The sequence below is a fragment of the Macaca mulatta genome, chromosome 15 (genome assembly GCF_049350105.2).
Source record: "Macaca mulatta isolate MMU2019108-1 chromosome 15, T2T-MMU8v2.0, whole genome shotgun sequence".
Taxonomy (NCBI): Eukaryota; Metazoa; Chordata; class Mammalia; order Primates; family Cercopithecidae; genus Macaca; species Macaca mulatta.
In genome coordinates this window covers 128,540,715-128,557,754 of record NC_133420.1, presented here as the reverse complement: position 1 = coordinate 128,557,754, position 17,040 = coordinate 128,540,715, and the positions used below count along the sequence as shown (strand labels likewise).

The window sequence follows — 17,040 nt, the reverse complement described above, 5'->3', positions numbered from 1 at the left end:
TAACACTTCAGTGTGAGTTGAGTGCATTATCTCTTCCTAAAGTATTTGCGTTCTAAAAGATGACCTGAGTGATGACTTTCTACCATTTATGAGAAAGAGGGCTACACTAGGGGGCCATGGCTGACCGTGTGAGACCCAATTCCTTGTCCATCTTCCACTGTAGAGTCAGAAAACACCAAAAAGCGTCTTTCCCGTGTTGCCTTACAGAGACTAAAGAGTAGGAATAGCTAGCAGAGACTAAAGCATAGGAATCTCAGCTATGGGCTCCCTGGGAGAAGTTGCTTTCCTGATAAAAGGGATTGTTGTTGCTGGCACAGCGCATTTCTTCCTTGTTAAACACGAACATGGTGCATGGAGGTGTAGTGGTCAACCTGCAAGCACGAGGAAAGAAGTGTACACAGGAAGGATGGAGAGTGGGAGTAGAGCAAGTCCTCCAGCTCCCACTGCACTGCCGGTCACTGCACCAGCCCCAGCAAGGTCTTGTCACTCCAGAGGTCTTGTTTCAAGAAAGGAAAAACCTCTCCAGTGTGTGCCAGTGTTCACTGTATTTTCTGTTACTTGCAGCTGAATACATTCCAAACAGACCGAGGTGCCTTTCAGATCACAAAAAGGCAACCACCTAGGAATGGGGACATGGGCAGGCAGAATTCTTTAGAACGAAAGGAATTCCTGGGATCCTTGCCCACACTTTCACCACGGTGAACACATGCAAGGAATGATGAGTCAAAGGAACCATCTGGAGAAATGGGATTGAGCGATAGATATCCAATAAACCTGATGCATTCCATTCGGAGAGGAGAAATAGAAGGCTCATAATTTTATATGAAAAGGTTAGTTCAAATCAGGAGACTTTGGAGAGCCTTTTATTTGTTTATTTTTGTTTCTGGTGAGGTTTATTACCTTTCAGAGGGACATGCTGTTAAGTTGAATACCTCTGAGAACGACCATCTGTCACACATTTTCCAGGACCACCCTGGGAAATACGAGGCATATTGTCTCCTTATCTCAACAAGCGTGCCGTGTTGGTCTGTCCGTGGAGTCATAATTTGAGATTAGGAAATATGCTATTATTCTTAAAAGCTCAATTATTTAAGAATCCCCAGTAGCCACGTGATCCCTTATACTTAGTGGTATTTATTGATGCAGATGAGTACTTTGAAAAATTAAGAGAGACATTTACTTTGTAAGCTACCACTAAGACGGTCTCTGACTGGATAAAGATAACTCGAGCAGGCGAATCTGTTTAGCAAAGATGGTGATATATATTGTGGCAGCTGAATGCCTCCTTACAGCCAAGGGAGAACAATTAGCGAATTCATTCGTTTAATTCATGAATTTTCCTTCTATTTACACTTTAAACAAACATACCAGTTGTTTGCTTAGTTAACAAGCTCTGCCTTCATTATAAGCCATTAGTGGCTAGTAATAATTGAAACTGTGTTTGGATTTCAAAAATACAATAAACCCAATTAATTTCACCCTTAGGAATATGGAATTTGTCTGATTGACCTGTGCTAGGCAGAAGATTGTGTCTTTGCCCTTTGCATGAAGGGTTTGCTAAATCATTTTCTAGCCATAAACAGGAATTTCTCATAAGAAAACTAAACAAAATAAGTTAAATCCTAATGCTTATAAGGAGCCAGGCAGCAATAGAAATTAGTGAATGGGTTGGATAGAGCATCCTCTAAGAAACACTTGGTCTACTTTTGATGGGGACATGGATATAAGAAATATTTCACTTTTTATCCTGTGATAAGAAGGAAAAAAACCACACCATGATTATAAATGACAAGGAGGCTCAGCCAGTGGCAGGGAGACAGGAGGGAGAAGTTGGGACCACAGCAAACTGGAGAGCCCAAGCCCTGTCTGAAAGGACCGGCTCCGATTCAGCTGCAGTTACTACATAAGAATGCAGGCCTGTGATGAGGGACTCCCAAGCGTTTTTTGCCTGCTTCTCGGATTTCACCAGGATGAATCATAACAGGGACCTGATAAATTCCTATCTTTGAAATGCTCTGTACTGCTTCTTATTGTTCTTAGGAAATGATAAAATATTGCCCTTTGGCATTAGACATGTGTGTGTATGTGTGTGTGTGTGTATGTGAACAGAATAAATACGTGTCCACTTCTAAAAAAGACCTGGGCCTAGTGTGGCCACATCTTTTAAATTTTTGACGTAATTTGAAAACCTGGATTTCTGAGAAATGAGAAAGAGGGCGACACCAGGGTGCCATGGCTGACCGTGTGAGACCCCAATTCCTTGTCCATCCTCCACTGTAGAGTCAGAAAACACGAAGAAGCGTCTTTCCCGTGCTGCCTTACAGCGACTAAAGAGTAGGAATAGCTAGCAGGACAGCTAGCAGAGACCAATCCCAGCTACCTCCCATAGCTGAGATTCCTGTCAGTCTTTGTAAATGGGAAGTTTGTAAATCTTCCTATTTATGAACTTTGGCAGTGAGTTTTTGCTATTTAAGCTGATGCTGTGCAGCCACCACAGTGCAGCTCAGCAGCTCTGAGAGTTGTGGTCTCTGGACCGGCCACATTAGCATTGCCCGGGAACTTCACAGAAAGACAGGTTCCTGGGCCCCACCCAGGCCTACTGACACAGACTCTCTTGGGATGAGGCCCAGAGCTCTGTTTTAACAAGCCTTTCAGGTGGGGCTGCCAGCTTTTAGCACATATTTCATGGAACATACACCAAAAAAATCATTCGTTGTTTATCTGAAATTCAAATTTGACTGCATGTGCTGTTTTCTTATCTAGCAGACCTACTTCCAGGTGCTCCTGATACACGCTGGTGTTGATCAAGCAAAACGTGTATGAGGCAGGCTGCTTGTGTTTGAATCTGCTTTGACACATACTGACCCTGGGATTTTAGGCAAGTGACATAATTTCTGTGTGGCTCGGTTTACTTCCGTGTAAAATAGGCACGATGCTAATTTCTTCCTCGTGGGGTGGTTGCTAGAATTGAATGAATTAGCGAACATAAAATACACCTTTTCCTGGGAGAAAATAAACAATATATGTGTTTAGTATCATCATTATTTTATTTTTCTTTTCTTTCTTCTCTAATCATCACCACTGCTGCCACCACCCAGCCGCGAGGGAGTACGAGAACTCATCTTCCTTCAATTCTTTTTTCCTGGATCTTTGATTTATCAGAATTGATTCTAATGTGCTATTCCCCAAGGCCACCCTGTTGCTTGTTCCTACCCAGAGTTACCCTTGCTTTGAAATCTAGTTGACAGCGTGGAGGTCTGGCAGGGAACCCACACTTGCCTCCACCCCAACGTCCTGCTGCCTGAACTCTGTCGGCCAGCAGTGCCTCTGTGGTGCTCAGGCCTCTTGTCGGACAGACCAGCCTTGCTTCTCCATTTCTGCTTTCACCAGCCCAGCAGGGCAAGTCAGCAGCTTCCTGACCCTGTCTTGGGTTTTCAGATTTGCAGAGGGCCTCACTGGGTCTTGGATTCTTGCTATCAGTTGGGGAAACAGTGAATGCCTTCCTCATCAGTTAAATTCTCAGTACACTCTGGGAAATCCTCGCAACTTTTTCCAGACAAGGAACATGGGAAGATTTGATTTGTGGACCCAAAGAGTGTATTTCAAAGGAAAGCACTCACCAAATTGTCCTTGCCGAGAATGGCTGCAGGCTGCCCCGGCGCGTCCCTCCCTAAAGCAGCCCTCCAGGCCTCCAGGCCTCCACACGTGACAGACTTGTGCTTGCCGTGAAAACCACCAGGATGAGCTATTATGGCTCTCAGTTGTGCCATTTTATTGCTATTCTGGGAATGGAGCAAAACACATTATTTTATTAAATAAAGATTTTCTCTGTATCACAGTGGAGGCTAATTTTATTAGCTCTTTTTATGGGAACAAACATCATCGCCCTGATTGGGGAGGACGGAGGTGGGGGCCGTGGGGAGGTGAGGGAGTGGAATCACATTTTGTCATCTGCGCGCTCCAGTGAGGCTGCCGACATGGTTTAATTGGTTACTCACTTTAGTTACTTACTTACCAGAAGAGTTCCCATCCTGCAGAAAACACACAGCTTTCGTTCATAAGTAATTTACAGACGATTCGAAAGACATGTTCAGGGCCAGGCTCACGCCTGTAATCCCAGCACTTTGGGAGGCTGAGGCAGGCAGATCACGAGGTCAGGAGATCAAGACCAGCCTGGGCAACATGGTAAAACCCCGTCTCTACTAAAAACACAAAAATTAGCCGGGCGCGGTGGTGGGCGCCTGTAGTCCCAGCCTCTCAGGAGGCCGAGGCAGGAGAATGGCGTGAACCCGGGAGGCGGAGCTTGCAGTGAGCGCCAGTGCACTCCAGCCTGGGCGACACAGCAAGACTCTGTCTCAAAGAAAAATAAAAAAAGACATGTTTGGTTACAATAAATATTTGTTCATTTTGTGTGGGTATGGGTGTGTCCCCTGACAACCAAAATCTGTAGTCTCCAAAATGTGTAACTAAATGAATAGAATGTTCAAAATTTGTTCAAAAACGAAGTTTTAGTTCTCATCTATGAGATTCTGGAACGTTGAAGGCAGAACACGTACTGTCAGATTCAGAGAGGGAAGGGAGTCCAAATGTAGTTGAAAAACTCAGTAAAATACTGTTTCTACCTCTGATTCTTTAGCTTTGAAACCTGAGACTTTCATGTGCAGCTTTTTTGATGACCATAACCAGCAGAACCGGCCCCCACCCCCACCCCCAGGCTAAGGCAGAGCAGCCAAGGCAGGTGTGGCCAACTCCGGAGAGTCAGGCAGCAGTGCCGCCCTGTTCCGTGTGCAGGGCCGAGGTCTCCACACGTTCTCTGTTCTCTCTGGGCAGCAGTGCCGCCCTGTTCCGTGTGCAGGGCCGAGGTCTCCACACGTTCTCTGTTCTCTCTGGGCAGCAGTGCCGCCCTGTTCCGTGTGCAGGGCCGAGGTCTCCACACGTTCTCTGTTCTCTCTGGATGTGTTGCCCGGGGTCAGAGGTGATGTCTCCGCGGCCATGCTGGTCAGCAGCTGGGCCTTCTGTGTGGTCTGCAGAGCTGCCACCGAGCCAGAGGTGGTCTCCATGTTTGGTCGCTGCCATGCTGCTTTTCCTGCTAGCAACAGGCCACGGCTAACGCTGAAGCAGATGGTGAAGCTGGCCAGTGTTTCGTGTCCCCAGCCTCCCCTTCCGCCCTCGTGCCTCTCTCCTCCCCATTGTCATCTGTGCTCTGCTTTGGAGCCTTTCCCTGGCCCCCATGAGCACACGTCTTGACCCTTGCTAGGATCCGGGTATCCCTCATTTACATCTCCACGCGATGTGAAACCGTAAGCTCCTCTGAGAGCGCTTAGAAGGTAAACCAGATCATAAAGCTGGAGCTCCTAGCCTCGGCATCGTCGTTTGCTTCCCTGACGTAGCTGCCCACTTCCCTGTAGTGTCACTGCCACGTCTCTGCCCTCGGCTTCTCTCTCCATCTTGTGAGCTGCCTCCCCAGCTCAGTCTTCTGTGTCCTTCCTGCTTTCTGTCTCCCTCCTTTTGTTACCTGTGTCTGCTTCCCTCAGCCTGTCGGCCTCTTTTGTAATGCACTTCCTTCGTCTTGTTTTCTTCCCTCATCTTTCTATCTGCTTCGTTCATCTCCATCTTTATTTCCCTTATCTGCTCCCCAGCTCCTTTCTCTGCTTTTTTCCTTGTCTACTTCCCTGTCTTTTTATCTGTTTCCCCGTCTCATTCTCTACAGCCCGAATTTTGTTATCTTCTTGCCTCCTGTAGCCCTTTGAGTTTGTGACCTGCTTTAAACCATCTCTACTTGAAAAGAATACAAGGCTTTAGCAAAAACAGATGACAGGTGGAGACCAGGGCGAGGTAGACTTGTGTGTCACCCTCCTGGGGACAGACCTAAGTACCTTTGTAAGGGCTTGTCTAACACGTGTCCCTGTGACGCACTGGGGACTCCCAGTGTAGAACAGGGTTATGAGGAAGGAGACATTGCTCTTCGGGGGCATCAGCAGTGGAGTAGTGATGCCCCCTACGGCCTCTGTACCCTTGTATCCTACCTTCCTCTCACGAGGAAGAGGCCTGCTCACCTTGGGCCAGTTCCGGCTGTGACGTAGACTGAGGGAACAGAGGTCTCAGGACGTGGTTGATAGCTTCCCATTGGTGCCTCCTGAAGACAGAGCTCCTGGGAGAGTAATGATCGTGAAGCCCGTGGGCTTGAGCTGGCACAGAGGGACGGGAGCCCAGAAGCCACAGGTTGAAACCCAGTGACACTGGGCAGAGTGGATCAGAGTGAGGCTTTGGAGTCTGGACTGTGTTTAGAGTCCAGGCTTTAGCTCCAGTCTTGGCTCTATTGCCTGCCAGCTGTGTGACCTTGGGCTAGTCAGTCTCCCTCTCTGCACCCCACTTTCCTCGTGTATAAAATGAGATAATAAAATCAAATAATAGTACCATCCTGAGGTTGTGGGTAGAGCAGTGAGACGGCATGTATAAAATACAGTGCCCGGCACGCAGCAAACACTGAGCGGTGAGTCTCTAGAAGGAGAAGATGTTTGGGTACAGGAATAAGGAATGTGGCTCTGGGGCCTTCCTCAGTCTCTCCGCCGTAGTCACATTCGAGTCAAAATTCATTTAGGCAAATGTGTGGATGTTTTGCTATTTTTTTTTTCAGATTTTTAAAAATTGTTTTAATTTTAATTTTTTGTTGCTGTCGAGTCGGAGTCTCGCACCTTCGCATGGGCTGGAGTGCGGGGGCGCAGCCTTGGCTCCCTGTAACCTCCGCCTCCCAGGTTCAAGCCATTCTCCTGCTTCAGCCACCTAGTAGCTGGGATTACAGGCACCCGCCACCACACCTGGCTAATTGTTTATATTTTTAGTGTAGATAGGGTTTCACTATGTTGGCCAGGCTGGTCTCGAACTCCTGACCTTGTGATCCGCCCACCTCGGCCTCCCAAAGTTTTTCAGAATTTTTTAGAAAACACTTCTACTAACCTTAAGCCTTTCTTTCAAACCCAGACCCCCTTACACATTGATCAGACATAGCAAGTTTGCTTCAAGTTTTTGGAACTGGTTTCCACTTTAGGCTACTGAAGGTCCCATATCCCCAAAAGACTATCCCTTCATCTCCTCAGCCCCCCGTTTAAAGATTACACACCGCAGTCGGGTGGGTGCCAGATGAGGAAAGCAGAAGACGCGGATTCCCTCCCGCGCAAGGAGGGTCCCGCCAAACTGTCTGGGCCACCCCCCAACTTTGGCTTCAGGACTGCGGAAGCATCTCCTGCATTAGGCTGCATCCAGGAGAGAGGGACTAAGGGATTTCGTTTAGAAATAGGGGCAGGGGCTGGGTGTTGGGCTTGTCAGTGCGTAGGTGAGTGTTGACATACATCACCTCACACACCTGATGAAGGAAAGAGGCGACAGGCTCGGAACCTAAGCGGGCAGAGAGACACTTTGTCTCCCTTTCAGATGGGCCCGGGCTACTACGAGTCTACATTTCACTTGTCCAGTTTGAATTAGCAAGTAATGAAGTCACACAAGCAGAAGCTGCTGCTCGTGATTATAAGACCCTTAGAACTATCCCGCTGGACTTCAGAGGGCAACAAGCCTGGCTCCCCTCTCTCTCGGGTCTTCCTTCATCTCTGTCACGGGATATTGGCCTGCGCATGTTGAAATTGTGAAAAGCGTCAAGTCCATGAGAAGTACCAGCTTGATAAACGTAAGTCTGCATGATTCCTCCCGAGTATCTGTGTGAAAAGTAAACTTGCGGCCGGGCGCAGTGGCTCACGCCTGTAACCCCAGCACCTTGGGAGGCTGAGGCAGGTGGATCCCCTGAGGTAGGGAGCTTGAGACCAGCCTGACCAATGTGGAGAAACTCTGACTCTACTAGGAATACAAAATTAGCCGGGCGTGGTGGCTCATGCCTGTAATCCCAGCTACTCTGAGGCAGCAGAATCGCTTGAACCTGGGTGGCTGAGGTTGTGGTGAGTCCAGATCGCGCCATTGCACTCCAGCCTGGGCAACAAGAGCGAAACTCCGTCTCAAAACAAAAATGTAAACTTGCTGTCTGTGAGGGGAATTGGGATCTGCTCCCGTAAAATGGGAGGGGTGACCTGGGGGCTCTTCTTGCCCTAACGGCAAGCAATTGCCCGTCCTCTGGGTTCCTTCCACCCCTGCAGCCTGCTGGAACCTGCTGTGGCAGCAGCATCTCGCGCGGCCGCTGCGTGCTGGGTTGTTCCATCCACAGCAAGATGGGCCGTGCTGGTCAGGGCCCCACGGAAAAAGCACAAATAAATCAAACACCAGCTCCCACTTAAGATCTGATGAAATTCTCCATTTCCGCTCCAAACTGAATTCCTCCCGAAGGATGGGAGCAGCTCTGGGAGTAATGAAGGCACTCCTTCCTCCTCTGCTAGAAACATGTTTTAGATTAACAGACGCAGCCTTCTAATCTGGGTGGGTAGGTAGCGTTCAGGAACAGCCTTGAGAAAGTGTTTTCAGACCAGACATGATATTTTTAATCTCGAGGGGCAAGGCGGCAGACGCGCAACACGCTTGGCCTCGGCGGCGGAGGCGGCCCCAGAGGTGGTCTCCTGGGGAGGAGTGACAACGTGGGAGTGTGGCTGCAAGCCACAAGCCACCCCTCCTGCCACCTCCTCTCCTCCACCACTTGGAGCCAAGAAGAATTTATGGTGGGGAATAGAAGCGAGAGGCTTGTGCTTTTTGAGATTTGAAATATCACTTTCCTTCCCATCTCTTATTTGGGAAAAATAGTACACTGTGGTTAAAAAAAAAACATGAAAGAAACGTTTTTAGGATGAAGATGTCATTGAAGTGATTATCTTCCATTCTCTGTAATGGTGATGAATTGACAGTCTGGCATTTGTAGAGGCATTTGACACCGACTCTTTCAGGGGGAAAAAAAGAAACAATTTTCCAGTGAACCTTGTCAGGGGGAAGACTGATCACCGGCAGGCCGGCTCGGACCCTGAGCATAGTTCCAAGAAGACAGGGATGAGGAGGAGCCAGGCCGGGTGCAGGGATGAGGAGGAGCCGGGCCGGGTGCAGGGATGAGGAGGAGCCGGGCCGCGTGCAGGGATGAGGGGGAGCCGGGCCGGGTGCAGGGATGAGGGGGAGCCGGGCCGGGTGCAGGGATGAGGGGGAGCCGGGCCGCGTGCAGGGATGAGGGGGAGCCGGGCCGGGTGCAGGGATGAGGGGGAGCCGGGCCGGGTGCAGGGATGAGGGGGAGCCGGGCCGCGTGCAGGGATGAGGGGGAGCCGGGCCGGGTGCAGGGATGAGGGGGAGCCGGGCCGGGTGCAGGGATGAGGGGGAGCCGGGCCGGGTGCAGGGATGAGGGGGAGCCGGGCCGGGTGCAGGGATGAGGGGGAGCCGGGCCGGGTGCAGGGATGAGGGGGAGCCGGGCCGGGTGCAGGGATGAGGGGGAGCCGGGCCGGGTGCAGGGATGAGGGGGAGCCGGGCCGCGTGCAGGGATGAGGGGGAGCCGGGCCGGGTGCAGGGATGAGGGGGAGCCGGGCCGGGTGCAGGGATGAGGGGGAGCCGGGCCGGGTGCAGGGATGAGGGGGAGCCGGGCCGGGTGCAGGGATGAGGGGGAGCCGGGCCGGGTGCAGGGATGAGGGGGAGCCGGGCCGGGTGCAGGGATGAGGGGGAGCCGGGCCGCGTGCAGGGATGAGGGGGAGCCGGGCCGGGTGCAGGGATGAGGAGGAGCCGGGCTGGGCTGGTGAGTCGAGGCTGAGGTAGGAGTGCAGTGTTCTACAGGTCCATTCTGTTTCGAGGGTGGACATGAGATAGATTATCTGTTGAGAAAGAAATACTTAACATTATTCCTTGAAGTGAGCTAAAGAAAATTACTTTTCTTCACTCACCGTTGAAAAAAAAGCAGTCTAAAAAAAGATAAGAGGTTAAATCTACTTAACATGAGAAATTCAGACATTTAGGATCCGAGGGAGGGAAGGAAATTCTCCTTGAGAGAATATTCTGTTGGTCCTTTTATGTCAGAATTTTGTCAGCAGCCTCTAAGAAAGGTTATCAAAACCTCATCCACGTGTTTGGTTTCCGTTTAAAAAGAAGCCTTTTCCTTCACAGGGAAATAGCCCCAGAGTATCCAGTAAGGCAGACCCAACCTCAGAGGCCGCACGGCCCGGGAGGCTTTCGAGTCAGGGTCCCGGCGGAAAACTGCTTTTCAGGGAGAAGGTCCTGTTTCCACAGAGAGTGCGGTCATTTCTACGGTTAACGCCCTTCCTCCCGAGCCGCAGGATGTTCGGGACCTTCAGGCGTGGCCTCCCTCAGGACGGTGGGAAGTGATTTACCCCCGACTCCGAAGAAAGGACTGAAGATGGCAAAGGGGACGTTTAGGTGGAATTCTGGCAACGCCGGGGCCTGTCCCGAGGCCAGCAGGATGGACCCAGGCCAGGTGGTGTCTCCAGAACACTGAAGGGTGGGGAGGGAAGTCTGGTGCAGACAGCAAGGACTGCTCAAGGGGAAAATGAAAGGGTGGGAGAAAGAAGTGCCACCCCCACACGGCTGCTATTGTGCCTTCCCTCAGCCCTCGCAGCCTTTTATGTTTGCATCAACGGGCCCTGGTGAGGCTTCCGCGCTGGCACAGAAGCGCGGGCAGGTCCCCGGACAGCGGAGGCTTTTTCTCCGTGAAGTCTCAGAGCGATTTCGCAGTCGTCCACTCCCAGAAGCTTCCTGGCCGGAGTCCGCCCTCCAGTCTCGGGAAGGACGTGCACGTCTGTCTCTCTGGCCGCGGACCCTGCCCACGCAGGCTTGCCCTCCAGCCTGTTTATAAGGCCTGAAGTTACTTCTGTTTTGTTTTAGCCCAAAGGGTGAACTGCTGCCAGCAGTATGTCTGGAATGTTATTTACTTGGTACATTTCTGTGGCTTTTCTTTGTAGCATTGCACATGCCAGAGCCATTTACTTGAAAATGCCAGGTTGCACAGTTTGTCTTCTCGACGGGGTGACTTTCTCAGTTAGGGGAGTTTAGTTTCTGTGTCTCTCAGCTTCTTCCTTCCTTCCTTGTTTTTTTCCCCCGAGTTAGTGCTCTGAGCAATACTGTTGGTGCCTGTTGCATCGCACCCCTTTGTCCTGAGTGCCCCAACTCCACTTGTAATTTCTGGGGTTTCTGGTGTCCTCTTCAGAGCGCCTGGCAGACGCTTTTTCATTTGCCTGCCTGCCCTGTTATTACTTCACATGAAAGCTGTCTGTTTTGGCGGACGTGACTGTCATGATTGCAGCTGAGCTCTGAGCTGAATGGGTGATGTTGTGTAAGGGAGCTCAAGGTGGGCTTTTCTCCGGTGGTGGCCGTGGGAGTGGAAGAAAAACCTGCGAGCCGTCTTGGCTTGTGCCGAGCTGACATGATGGCAAACAAATGACTTTTGAAGGGAGGAACCGGTGTGTACAGTCTCCCAATTTGGAAGGTTTCGCAACTGTTTTTGTTCAACTGAAGGAGGAGAGAGTTTGTAAGGGCAAATTCTTCATTAGGAAGACTGTAAACAAGTCCTGGAAAAAGGATAATTGCTGAAGGAGGAGGCATGGAAGGTATTTGACGGGCCTCTTTCGTCAGCTCCCCTTTTTCCCATGTCATCTATGCAGTTTTAATGGTGGTATTTTGGGTTTTAACACAAGGTATGGAAAATGAGATTAGCTAAATCTCCCTGTCTGGTGCCAGTCCTGGGGCCGTTTGCACACCTGGGTGGGATAACTCCCTGCTTTCTCTCTCTCTCTCAGCACACGTTTGTTCTGTCATGTGAGTCCATAAGCACTTGCAGATACGACGGAAAGCTTGGCCCTGCACAGGCGCGGCCTTTATTTGGGCCTCCTGGAACCCTCGGCCCTCCCCAGCAGCTGCCGGTGTGTTCACATCAGAGCCGGCCCCCGTGCAGAATGGAACGTTTTTGCTCCGTTCTTCTCGGCTTTTTCTGTCCTTCTGTGTGACTTCTCAATTTGTTTGTAAGCTGCTCAGATTTTTGGCTGAAGGGTCTTCTTTGATCTCTCTTCTGACGGCATAAGCTTCACACGGTCACACCTGCTCTTCTTTTACAGTCCAGGTTTCAGAGGAAATGCTTCCACTGCCTTGTAATTTTTTTTTTTTTTTTTTTTGAGTGTAAAACTTTGGTGCAGGTTACTTATTACAGGTAATAGCCGTTTGATGATGGAGAAAACTGCTTGGCAGAAACGGCCACCTGAACTGCAGCCAGAAACCTAAACTGCCGCTTTATTTATGTCTGAAAGCATCTAAGCCACAAGCCTATCAGTCATGATCTAGCATGCACATGATAATAACAGGCTCGCCAGGCTAGGAAAGCTGCCCCATGGGATGGCCGGGAGGACAGGCTCTAACAAGACTCTGTACATCTTCTCCCCCATTCTCCACAGCCCACACATCATGTTCCTCTCTCAGAGCATCTTGACAGGAGGGAGCCATCTCTGTGGGACCCGCCTCTGCCATGAAATCGCCCACGCCTGGTTTGGCCTCGCCCTCGGGGCCCGCGACTGGACGGAGGAGTGGCTGAGCGAAGGCTTCGCCTCTCACTTGGAGGATGTGTTTTGGGCTGCAGCACAGCAGGTGGGTTAAGGTGACCCTAAGCCTCTCACTGCCCAGAGTCAAATTCCGTTTCTGGTCATTTGCTCACCCAGCAGCTGTGGACTGAGGGCCTGCTGTGCACTAGGCACAGACGTCGTGGGGAGATGGCTGCATAAACAAGCGAGGGAAGCCCCTGTTCCCCACAGGATGTGAAATCTAGAGGTGGGGAGAGTAGACAAGTGGATCAGCAGTGGGTCCAGTGTGGGAGGCCAGTCGTCTCCTTCTGTGGAGAGAAATGAGCCCCAGAGAGGGGCAGCGGGTCCTCTTTTAGAAGCAGTAAGCGAAGGCCGCTCTGATAAGGAGATATTTGAGCAGAGATGTGAAGAGAGGTCATGCTATGGCATACTCAAGCACTTCTTTGTGGTTGTGATTGTGGTGGCGTGTGTGTGCGTTGTGTGTGTGTGTGCATCGTGTGTGTGTGTGTTTTAAATAAAGAGATTAAAACGTAAATCCAGAATCATCTCAGATATCTGCTCACAAGTAATAAATGAAGAATGAAGCAGGGGTGGTATAGATTAGGGAATGGTGAGGACTGTGGCAGACTGACAGCTGCTGCTCAGCTCTAACCAGTTGTCATGGTGAAGGGAGGAGGGCTCAATATAACCTACACTATTAGTTTTTTAAGGTAGTTTATAATTCTGAACTTTTATGTGAAGTTTACTAATTTAAAAAATACCATGCAAGACAAACATACCCGAAGCCAAACCTGGTGCACACACTCCCAGTTTGCAACCTCTACCTTAAAGCATTCTAGTGAGGATAATAAGCAGCTGAACTGCCTTGTGCTTACTTTCAAGTTCCTAATTTATTTATTTTATTTATTTTATTTTATTTTATTTTATTTATTTTTTTAGACAGAGTCTTGCTCTGTCGCCCAGGCTGGAGTGCAGTGGCACGATCTTGGCTCACTGCAACCTCCACCTCCTGCGTTCAAGCGATTGTTCTGCCTCAGCCTCCTGAGTAGCTGGGATGACAGGCACACGCCACCACACCTGGCTAATTTTTGTATTTTTAGTAGAGACAGAGTTTCACCATATTGGCCAGGATGGTCTCGAACTCCTGACCTCGTGATCCGCCCACCTCGGCCTCCCAAAGTGCTGGGATTACAGGTGTGAGTCACCATGTTCAGCCTCAACTTCCTAATATGCGGGTCACTCTTTTTCCCCTGTCATCCTTGTCCCTTATACACTGTGCTATTTGGCATTTTCCAAAATTCCCAGGTTTGTGCATACCTGCATGATATTGTTCAAGATCCTTTGTCTGTTGAAATCTTATTTATTTTTCACTAACCAGCTGGAGGTCACCTTCTCTAGATAGCCCAGACTGATTACCTGACTCACAATTCAGCACTGCCCTCCTATACACTGTGGGTTCTCACGATACGTGGTACTTACCTTTTTAAACTTATTGTTCTGTTTTCTTTTCCTTCTACTATGTCATTTCCTTATCCTCGTACCTGGACTATGACTGCTTCAAATTGGAGCTGGGTCTTGCTTTTCTTACCCTGGCCATGGACCCAGCAGTGTTCTCATCAGTGTCCGCTGCTACATGGAGTCCTGTGAGGAGAGGCCACATGACAGACACAGAAAAGGCTCTGGGCTCTGAGTCAGAAAGACTGACTTCCGGTCCTGGCTCTGCCGTTCACCGGCTCTGAGTGTAGGTCGGTTAGGTAGCCTCCCCAAACCTCCGCTTCCCCATTTGTAGAATGGATATTAGAATGCCGAAGCTTGCGGGGTGAATGGGATCAGGTGTGAAGGAGCTTAGCACAGTGCCCGACACGTGGAGAGTGTGCAAGAAATACCTGTTGCCTTCCTCTCTGTGTCTCCCTCCGCCTTACACACAGGCACTCAGCAGGGGTTTAATGTGAATGTACCTCTATCACCATCTCTTCCCCGGAGTGCCTCCCTTCGGAGACGATCCGATCTGAGCTGGTCCTGGAGTTGTCATGCGTTCCGGGCGTCTGATCATGACACCTCCGGCTTTGATCTCCTGCATCCCCAGAGTGCTCCTCCTTAGCCTTCCCTCTGCCTAGACTTCTAGGAGGCCACTCCTTCGTCTGCTGGCTTGGTCCTGCCTCTTGACTGATAAGTTTGCAAAGAGAAGTAAACACCAAGTATCGTCAGAATTCCGAGGTAGGAGAGGACAGGCCTGGGCGGGCCCAGAAAGCCTTTGTGGCTTCTGTTGTGAGCCTAAAGGGACAGCAGGAGCTGAGCTTTCTCTGTTGCTCCTTTCCCTTAACATGATAGGGGTCAGCCCCTCATCGTCCTCGGAGGTACCTGCAGTAACTCTTCAAGATGTGAAAACATGAGCACCCCTGAGGCAAAACGGCCGTTCTAGATTCCAGCACAAAGTCTGAGACGTTTCCAGAGCACGTCCGCCAGGCTGACCTCTCCCTTCAGTGGCGAGACTGAGTTGTTGCTGGCCCTGGCGAGTGCCAGCCTCAGACCGTCCAGGGAGTGGGGGAGCACCCTGTGGGGCAGGGGTGGGTGTGCCACCTCCCGGGCTGCTCTTGGCCCGCAGGCCCCACCAGAGATCAGGGATGAGGACACAGGGTGACGGGGTCACCGGGGTCACCTCGCTGCCTGGGAGACTGTGCCCTGCAGCACTGAGCAGTAGGAAGCGTGGCGGGGCTGGGGGTGGGGTGCGGGGACGTGTGAAATCCCAGGGAGATGGAGACCACCATCCACTCAGAGAGGCATCCGCAGGGATCTGTGAATTGAGTCAGTCGCAAGGTTGGATGGTGTAGCTTGTCATCAACCTGGAGAAAGTCTAAATGCCTTCACAGGCGTAGCAGTGTGCTCGGGCTGCCATAATAAATCCCAGAGACTGGGTGATTTAAGCAACAGACGTTTATTTCTCACGGTTCTGAAGGCTGGAGGTCAAAGGCCAAGGTGCCAACAGGGTTGGTTTTTGGTGAGGTCCCTCACTCTTCCTCGCTTGCAGACGGCCAGAAGCTGCTTTTTCTCTGCGTTCTCACACGGCCTTTCCTCTGGCATGCAGAGAGAAAGAACACTCTGTTAGCTCTTCCTCTTCTTAGAAGAACACCTGCCCTGTAGGATTAGGGCCCCACTCATGACTTACTTAACCTTAATGACCTCCTTGAAGGCCCTGTCTCCAAACGCAGTCACACCGGGGTAAGGCCTTCAACACGTATATTTTGCGGAGACGCAGTTCAGTCCGTAACAGCAGGCACGTGGGGTCTGAGGATCATCCGGCCTCGGCCAGCTTCCCTGCACCTCACTCCCTCCCAGAACGGTCGTCTGCTCTGGGTCTGACGTACGCCTTGCCGTTCTCTAAGCACATCACACCCTTGCCTGGCCCAACGTGCCCTGCAAGTGCTTTCCCTCTTCCCGAAATCCCTCCTCCCCGGCCGACTCCTGCCTCCCTGAGCACCAGCGCTGCCACCACCCCCTCCTCAGGAAGCCCTGGTGGGCAAGGGGGCATCCGGGTTCCCCCGTCACCTCTCCCGTCACCCGCTCTCTCATGTTAGTTTTCCTGCCATCTCTCCCTCCCCTGGCTGCTCCCCGAGGCCCTGTCTGTATTGTCGCCAGGGCCTGGCAGAGACTCAGTAGATATCTGTTGAAGCAATTATCAGGAACGTTTGATTTCCAGAAACACCCGTGGATAGACGTCTTCCGTCCCTAGTGGGTGCTCTGCTGCCCGCCCTCCCTCACAGAGGTCCGGGCCGTGTGGCCCAGTGAGCACACCATGGGACGGCAGTGGGTTCTGGCTCAGTAGGGCAGTGTGACGGCCTCCCCTCCCCCAGAGTCAGTCCAGGCAGCACTTGTAGTTATGTGCACACAGAACCATCTGGGTTGCATTAGCAGGCCCCGCTGGAAACAGTCCTTAACAAAATTGAGGGCTGGGGAACGTCGGAGGGGAACGGTGGGGCCTTCCCTCCTGTGCAGAAAGACAAAGCGGGAAAAGAGGACAGATCCAAGTGGAAATGGCCGCAAGGGAAGCCCACGCTGTCCAGACCAGGTGTGTGTTGGTGGGATGGGCGGGTTCCCGAACCAGGCAACCGCCGCCGAACAGCAGGCCCGGCTCCACTGCCAGCAGCACAAGCGAGCGTGCGCGGTTGGTTGGTTGTTTTAGGCACTAAGAGGCTCCGGTGGCCTTTAGGGTTCTGATGGAAGCAAGGTGAGAGCACGGGGCAGGCTATGTTGTCCCCCATTGAAACCAAGCAAGCCATTTCACCAGCACCACAACAGTGACGGTGTTTTGTGCATGTGTGTCTGTGTCTGTGTCTGAGCAGCTGGCCCCCCACGAGGCCCGGAAGCAGCAGGAACTGAGGGCCTGCCTGCGCTGGCGTCGCCTCCAGGATGAGATGCAGAGCTCCCCCACGGAGATGCAGGTGTTAAGGTAAAACTGCGTTGTGATCTGCAGCCCTCTCGTTCCTTCTTTCCTTCCAGACATCTCCCTGCCACTGATGACATCTGCTGGGTTTCCTTTTTAAATTGAGCCGGGCGGGCT

At 51.3% G+C, this 17,040-nt stretch overlaps 2 protein-coding genes across 51 annotated transcripts in view; one reads left to right on the top strand and one right to left on the bottom strand.

Annotated features, from left to right (window-relative positions):
* The window catches only part of AOPEP (aminopeptidase O (putative)), a 384,021-nt gene that overhangs the window by 185,398 nt on the left and 181,583 nt on the right, over positions 1 to 17,040 (top strand). For all 50 annotated transcript variants that reach the window (XR_013405020.1, XR_013405031.1, XR_013405038.1 and 47 more), the window contains exons 6-7: positions 12,360 to 12,549; positions 16,823 to 16,929. Coding sequence is in view for 13 of the 50 variants with exons in the window: in XM_077966537.1 (XP_077822663.1) it covers positions 12,360 to 12,549; positions 16,823 to 16,929 (297 nt within the window). In the remaining 37 variants the exon portion in view is untranslated. The remainder of the gene's footprint in view (positions 1 to 12,359; positions 12,550 to 16,822; positions 16,930 to 17,040) is intronic.
* Positions 8,787 to 14,100, bottom strand: LOC144334798 (uncharacterized). Its single transcript, XM_077966558.1, has 2 exons — positions 13,962 to 14,100; positions 8,787 to 9,776 (listed from the first exon to the last, which is right to left on the bottom strand). The coding sequence occupies exon 2, from the start codon at positions 9,762 to 9,764 to the stop codon at positions 8,928 to 8,930; it is 837 nt and encodes a 278-aa protein (XP_077822684.1). The 5' UTR covers positions 9,765 to 9,776; positions 13,962 to 14,100; the 3' UTR covers positions 8,787 to 8,927.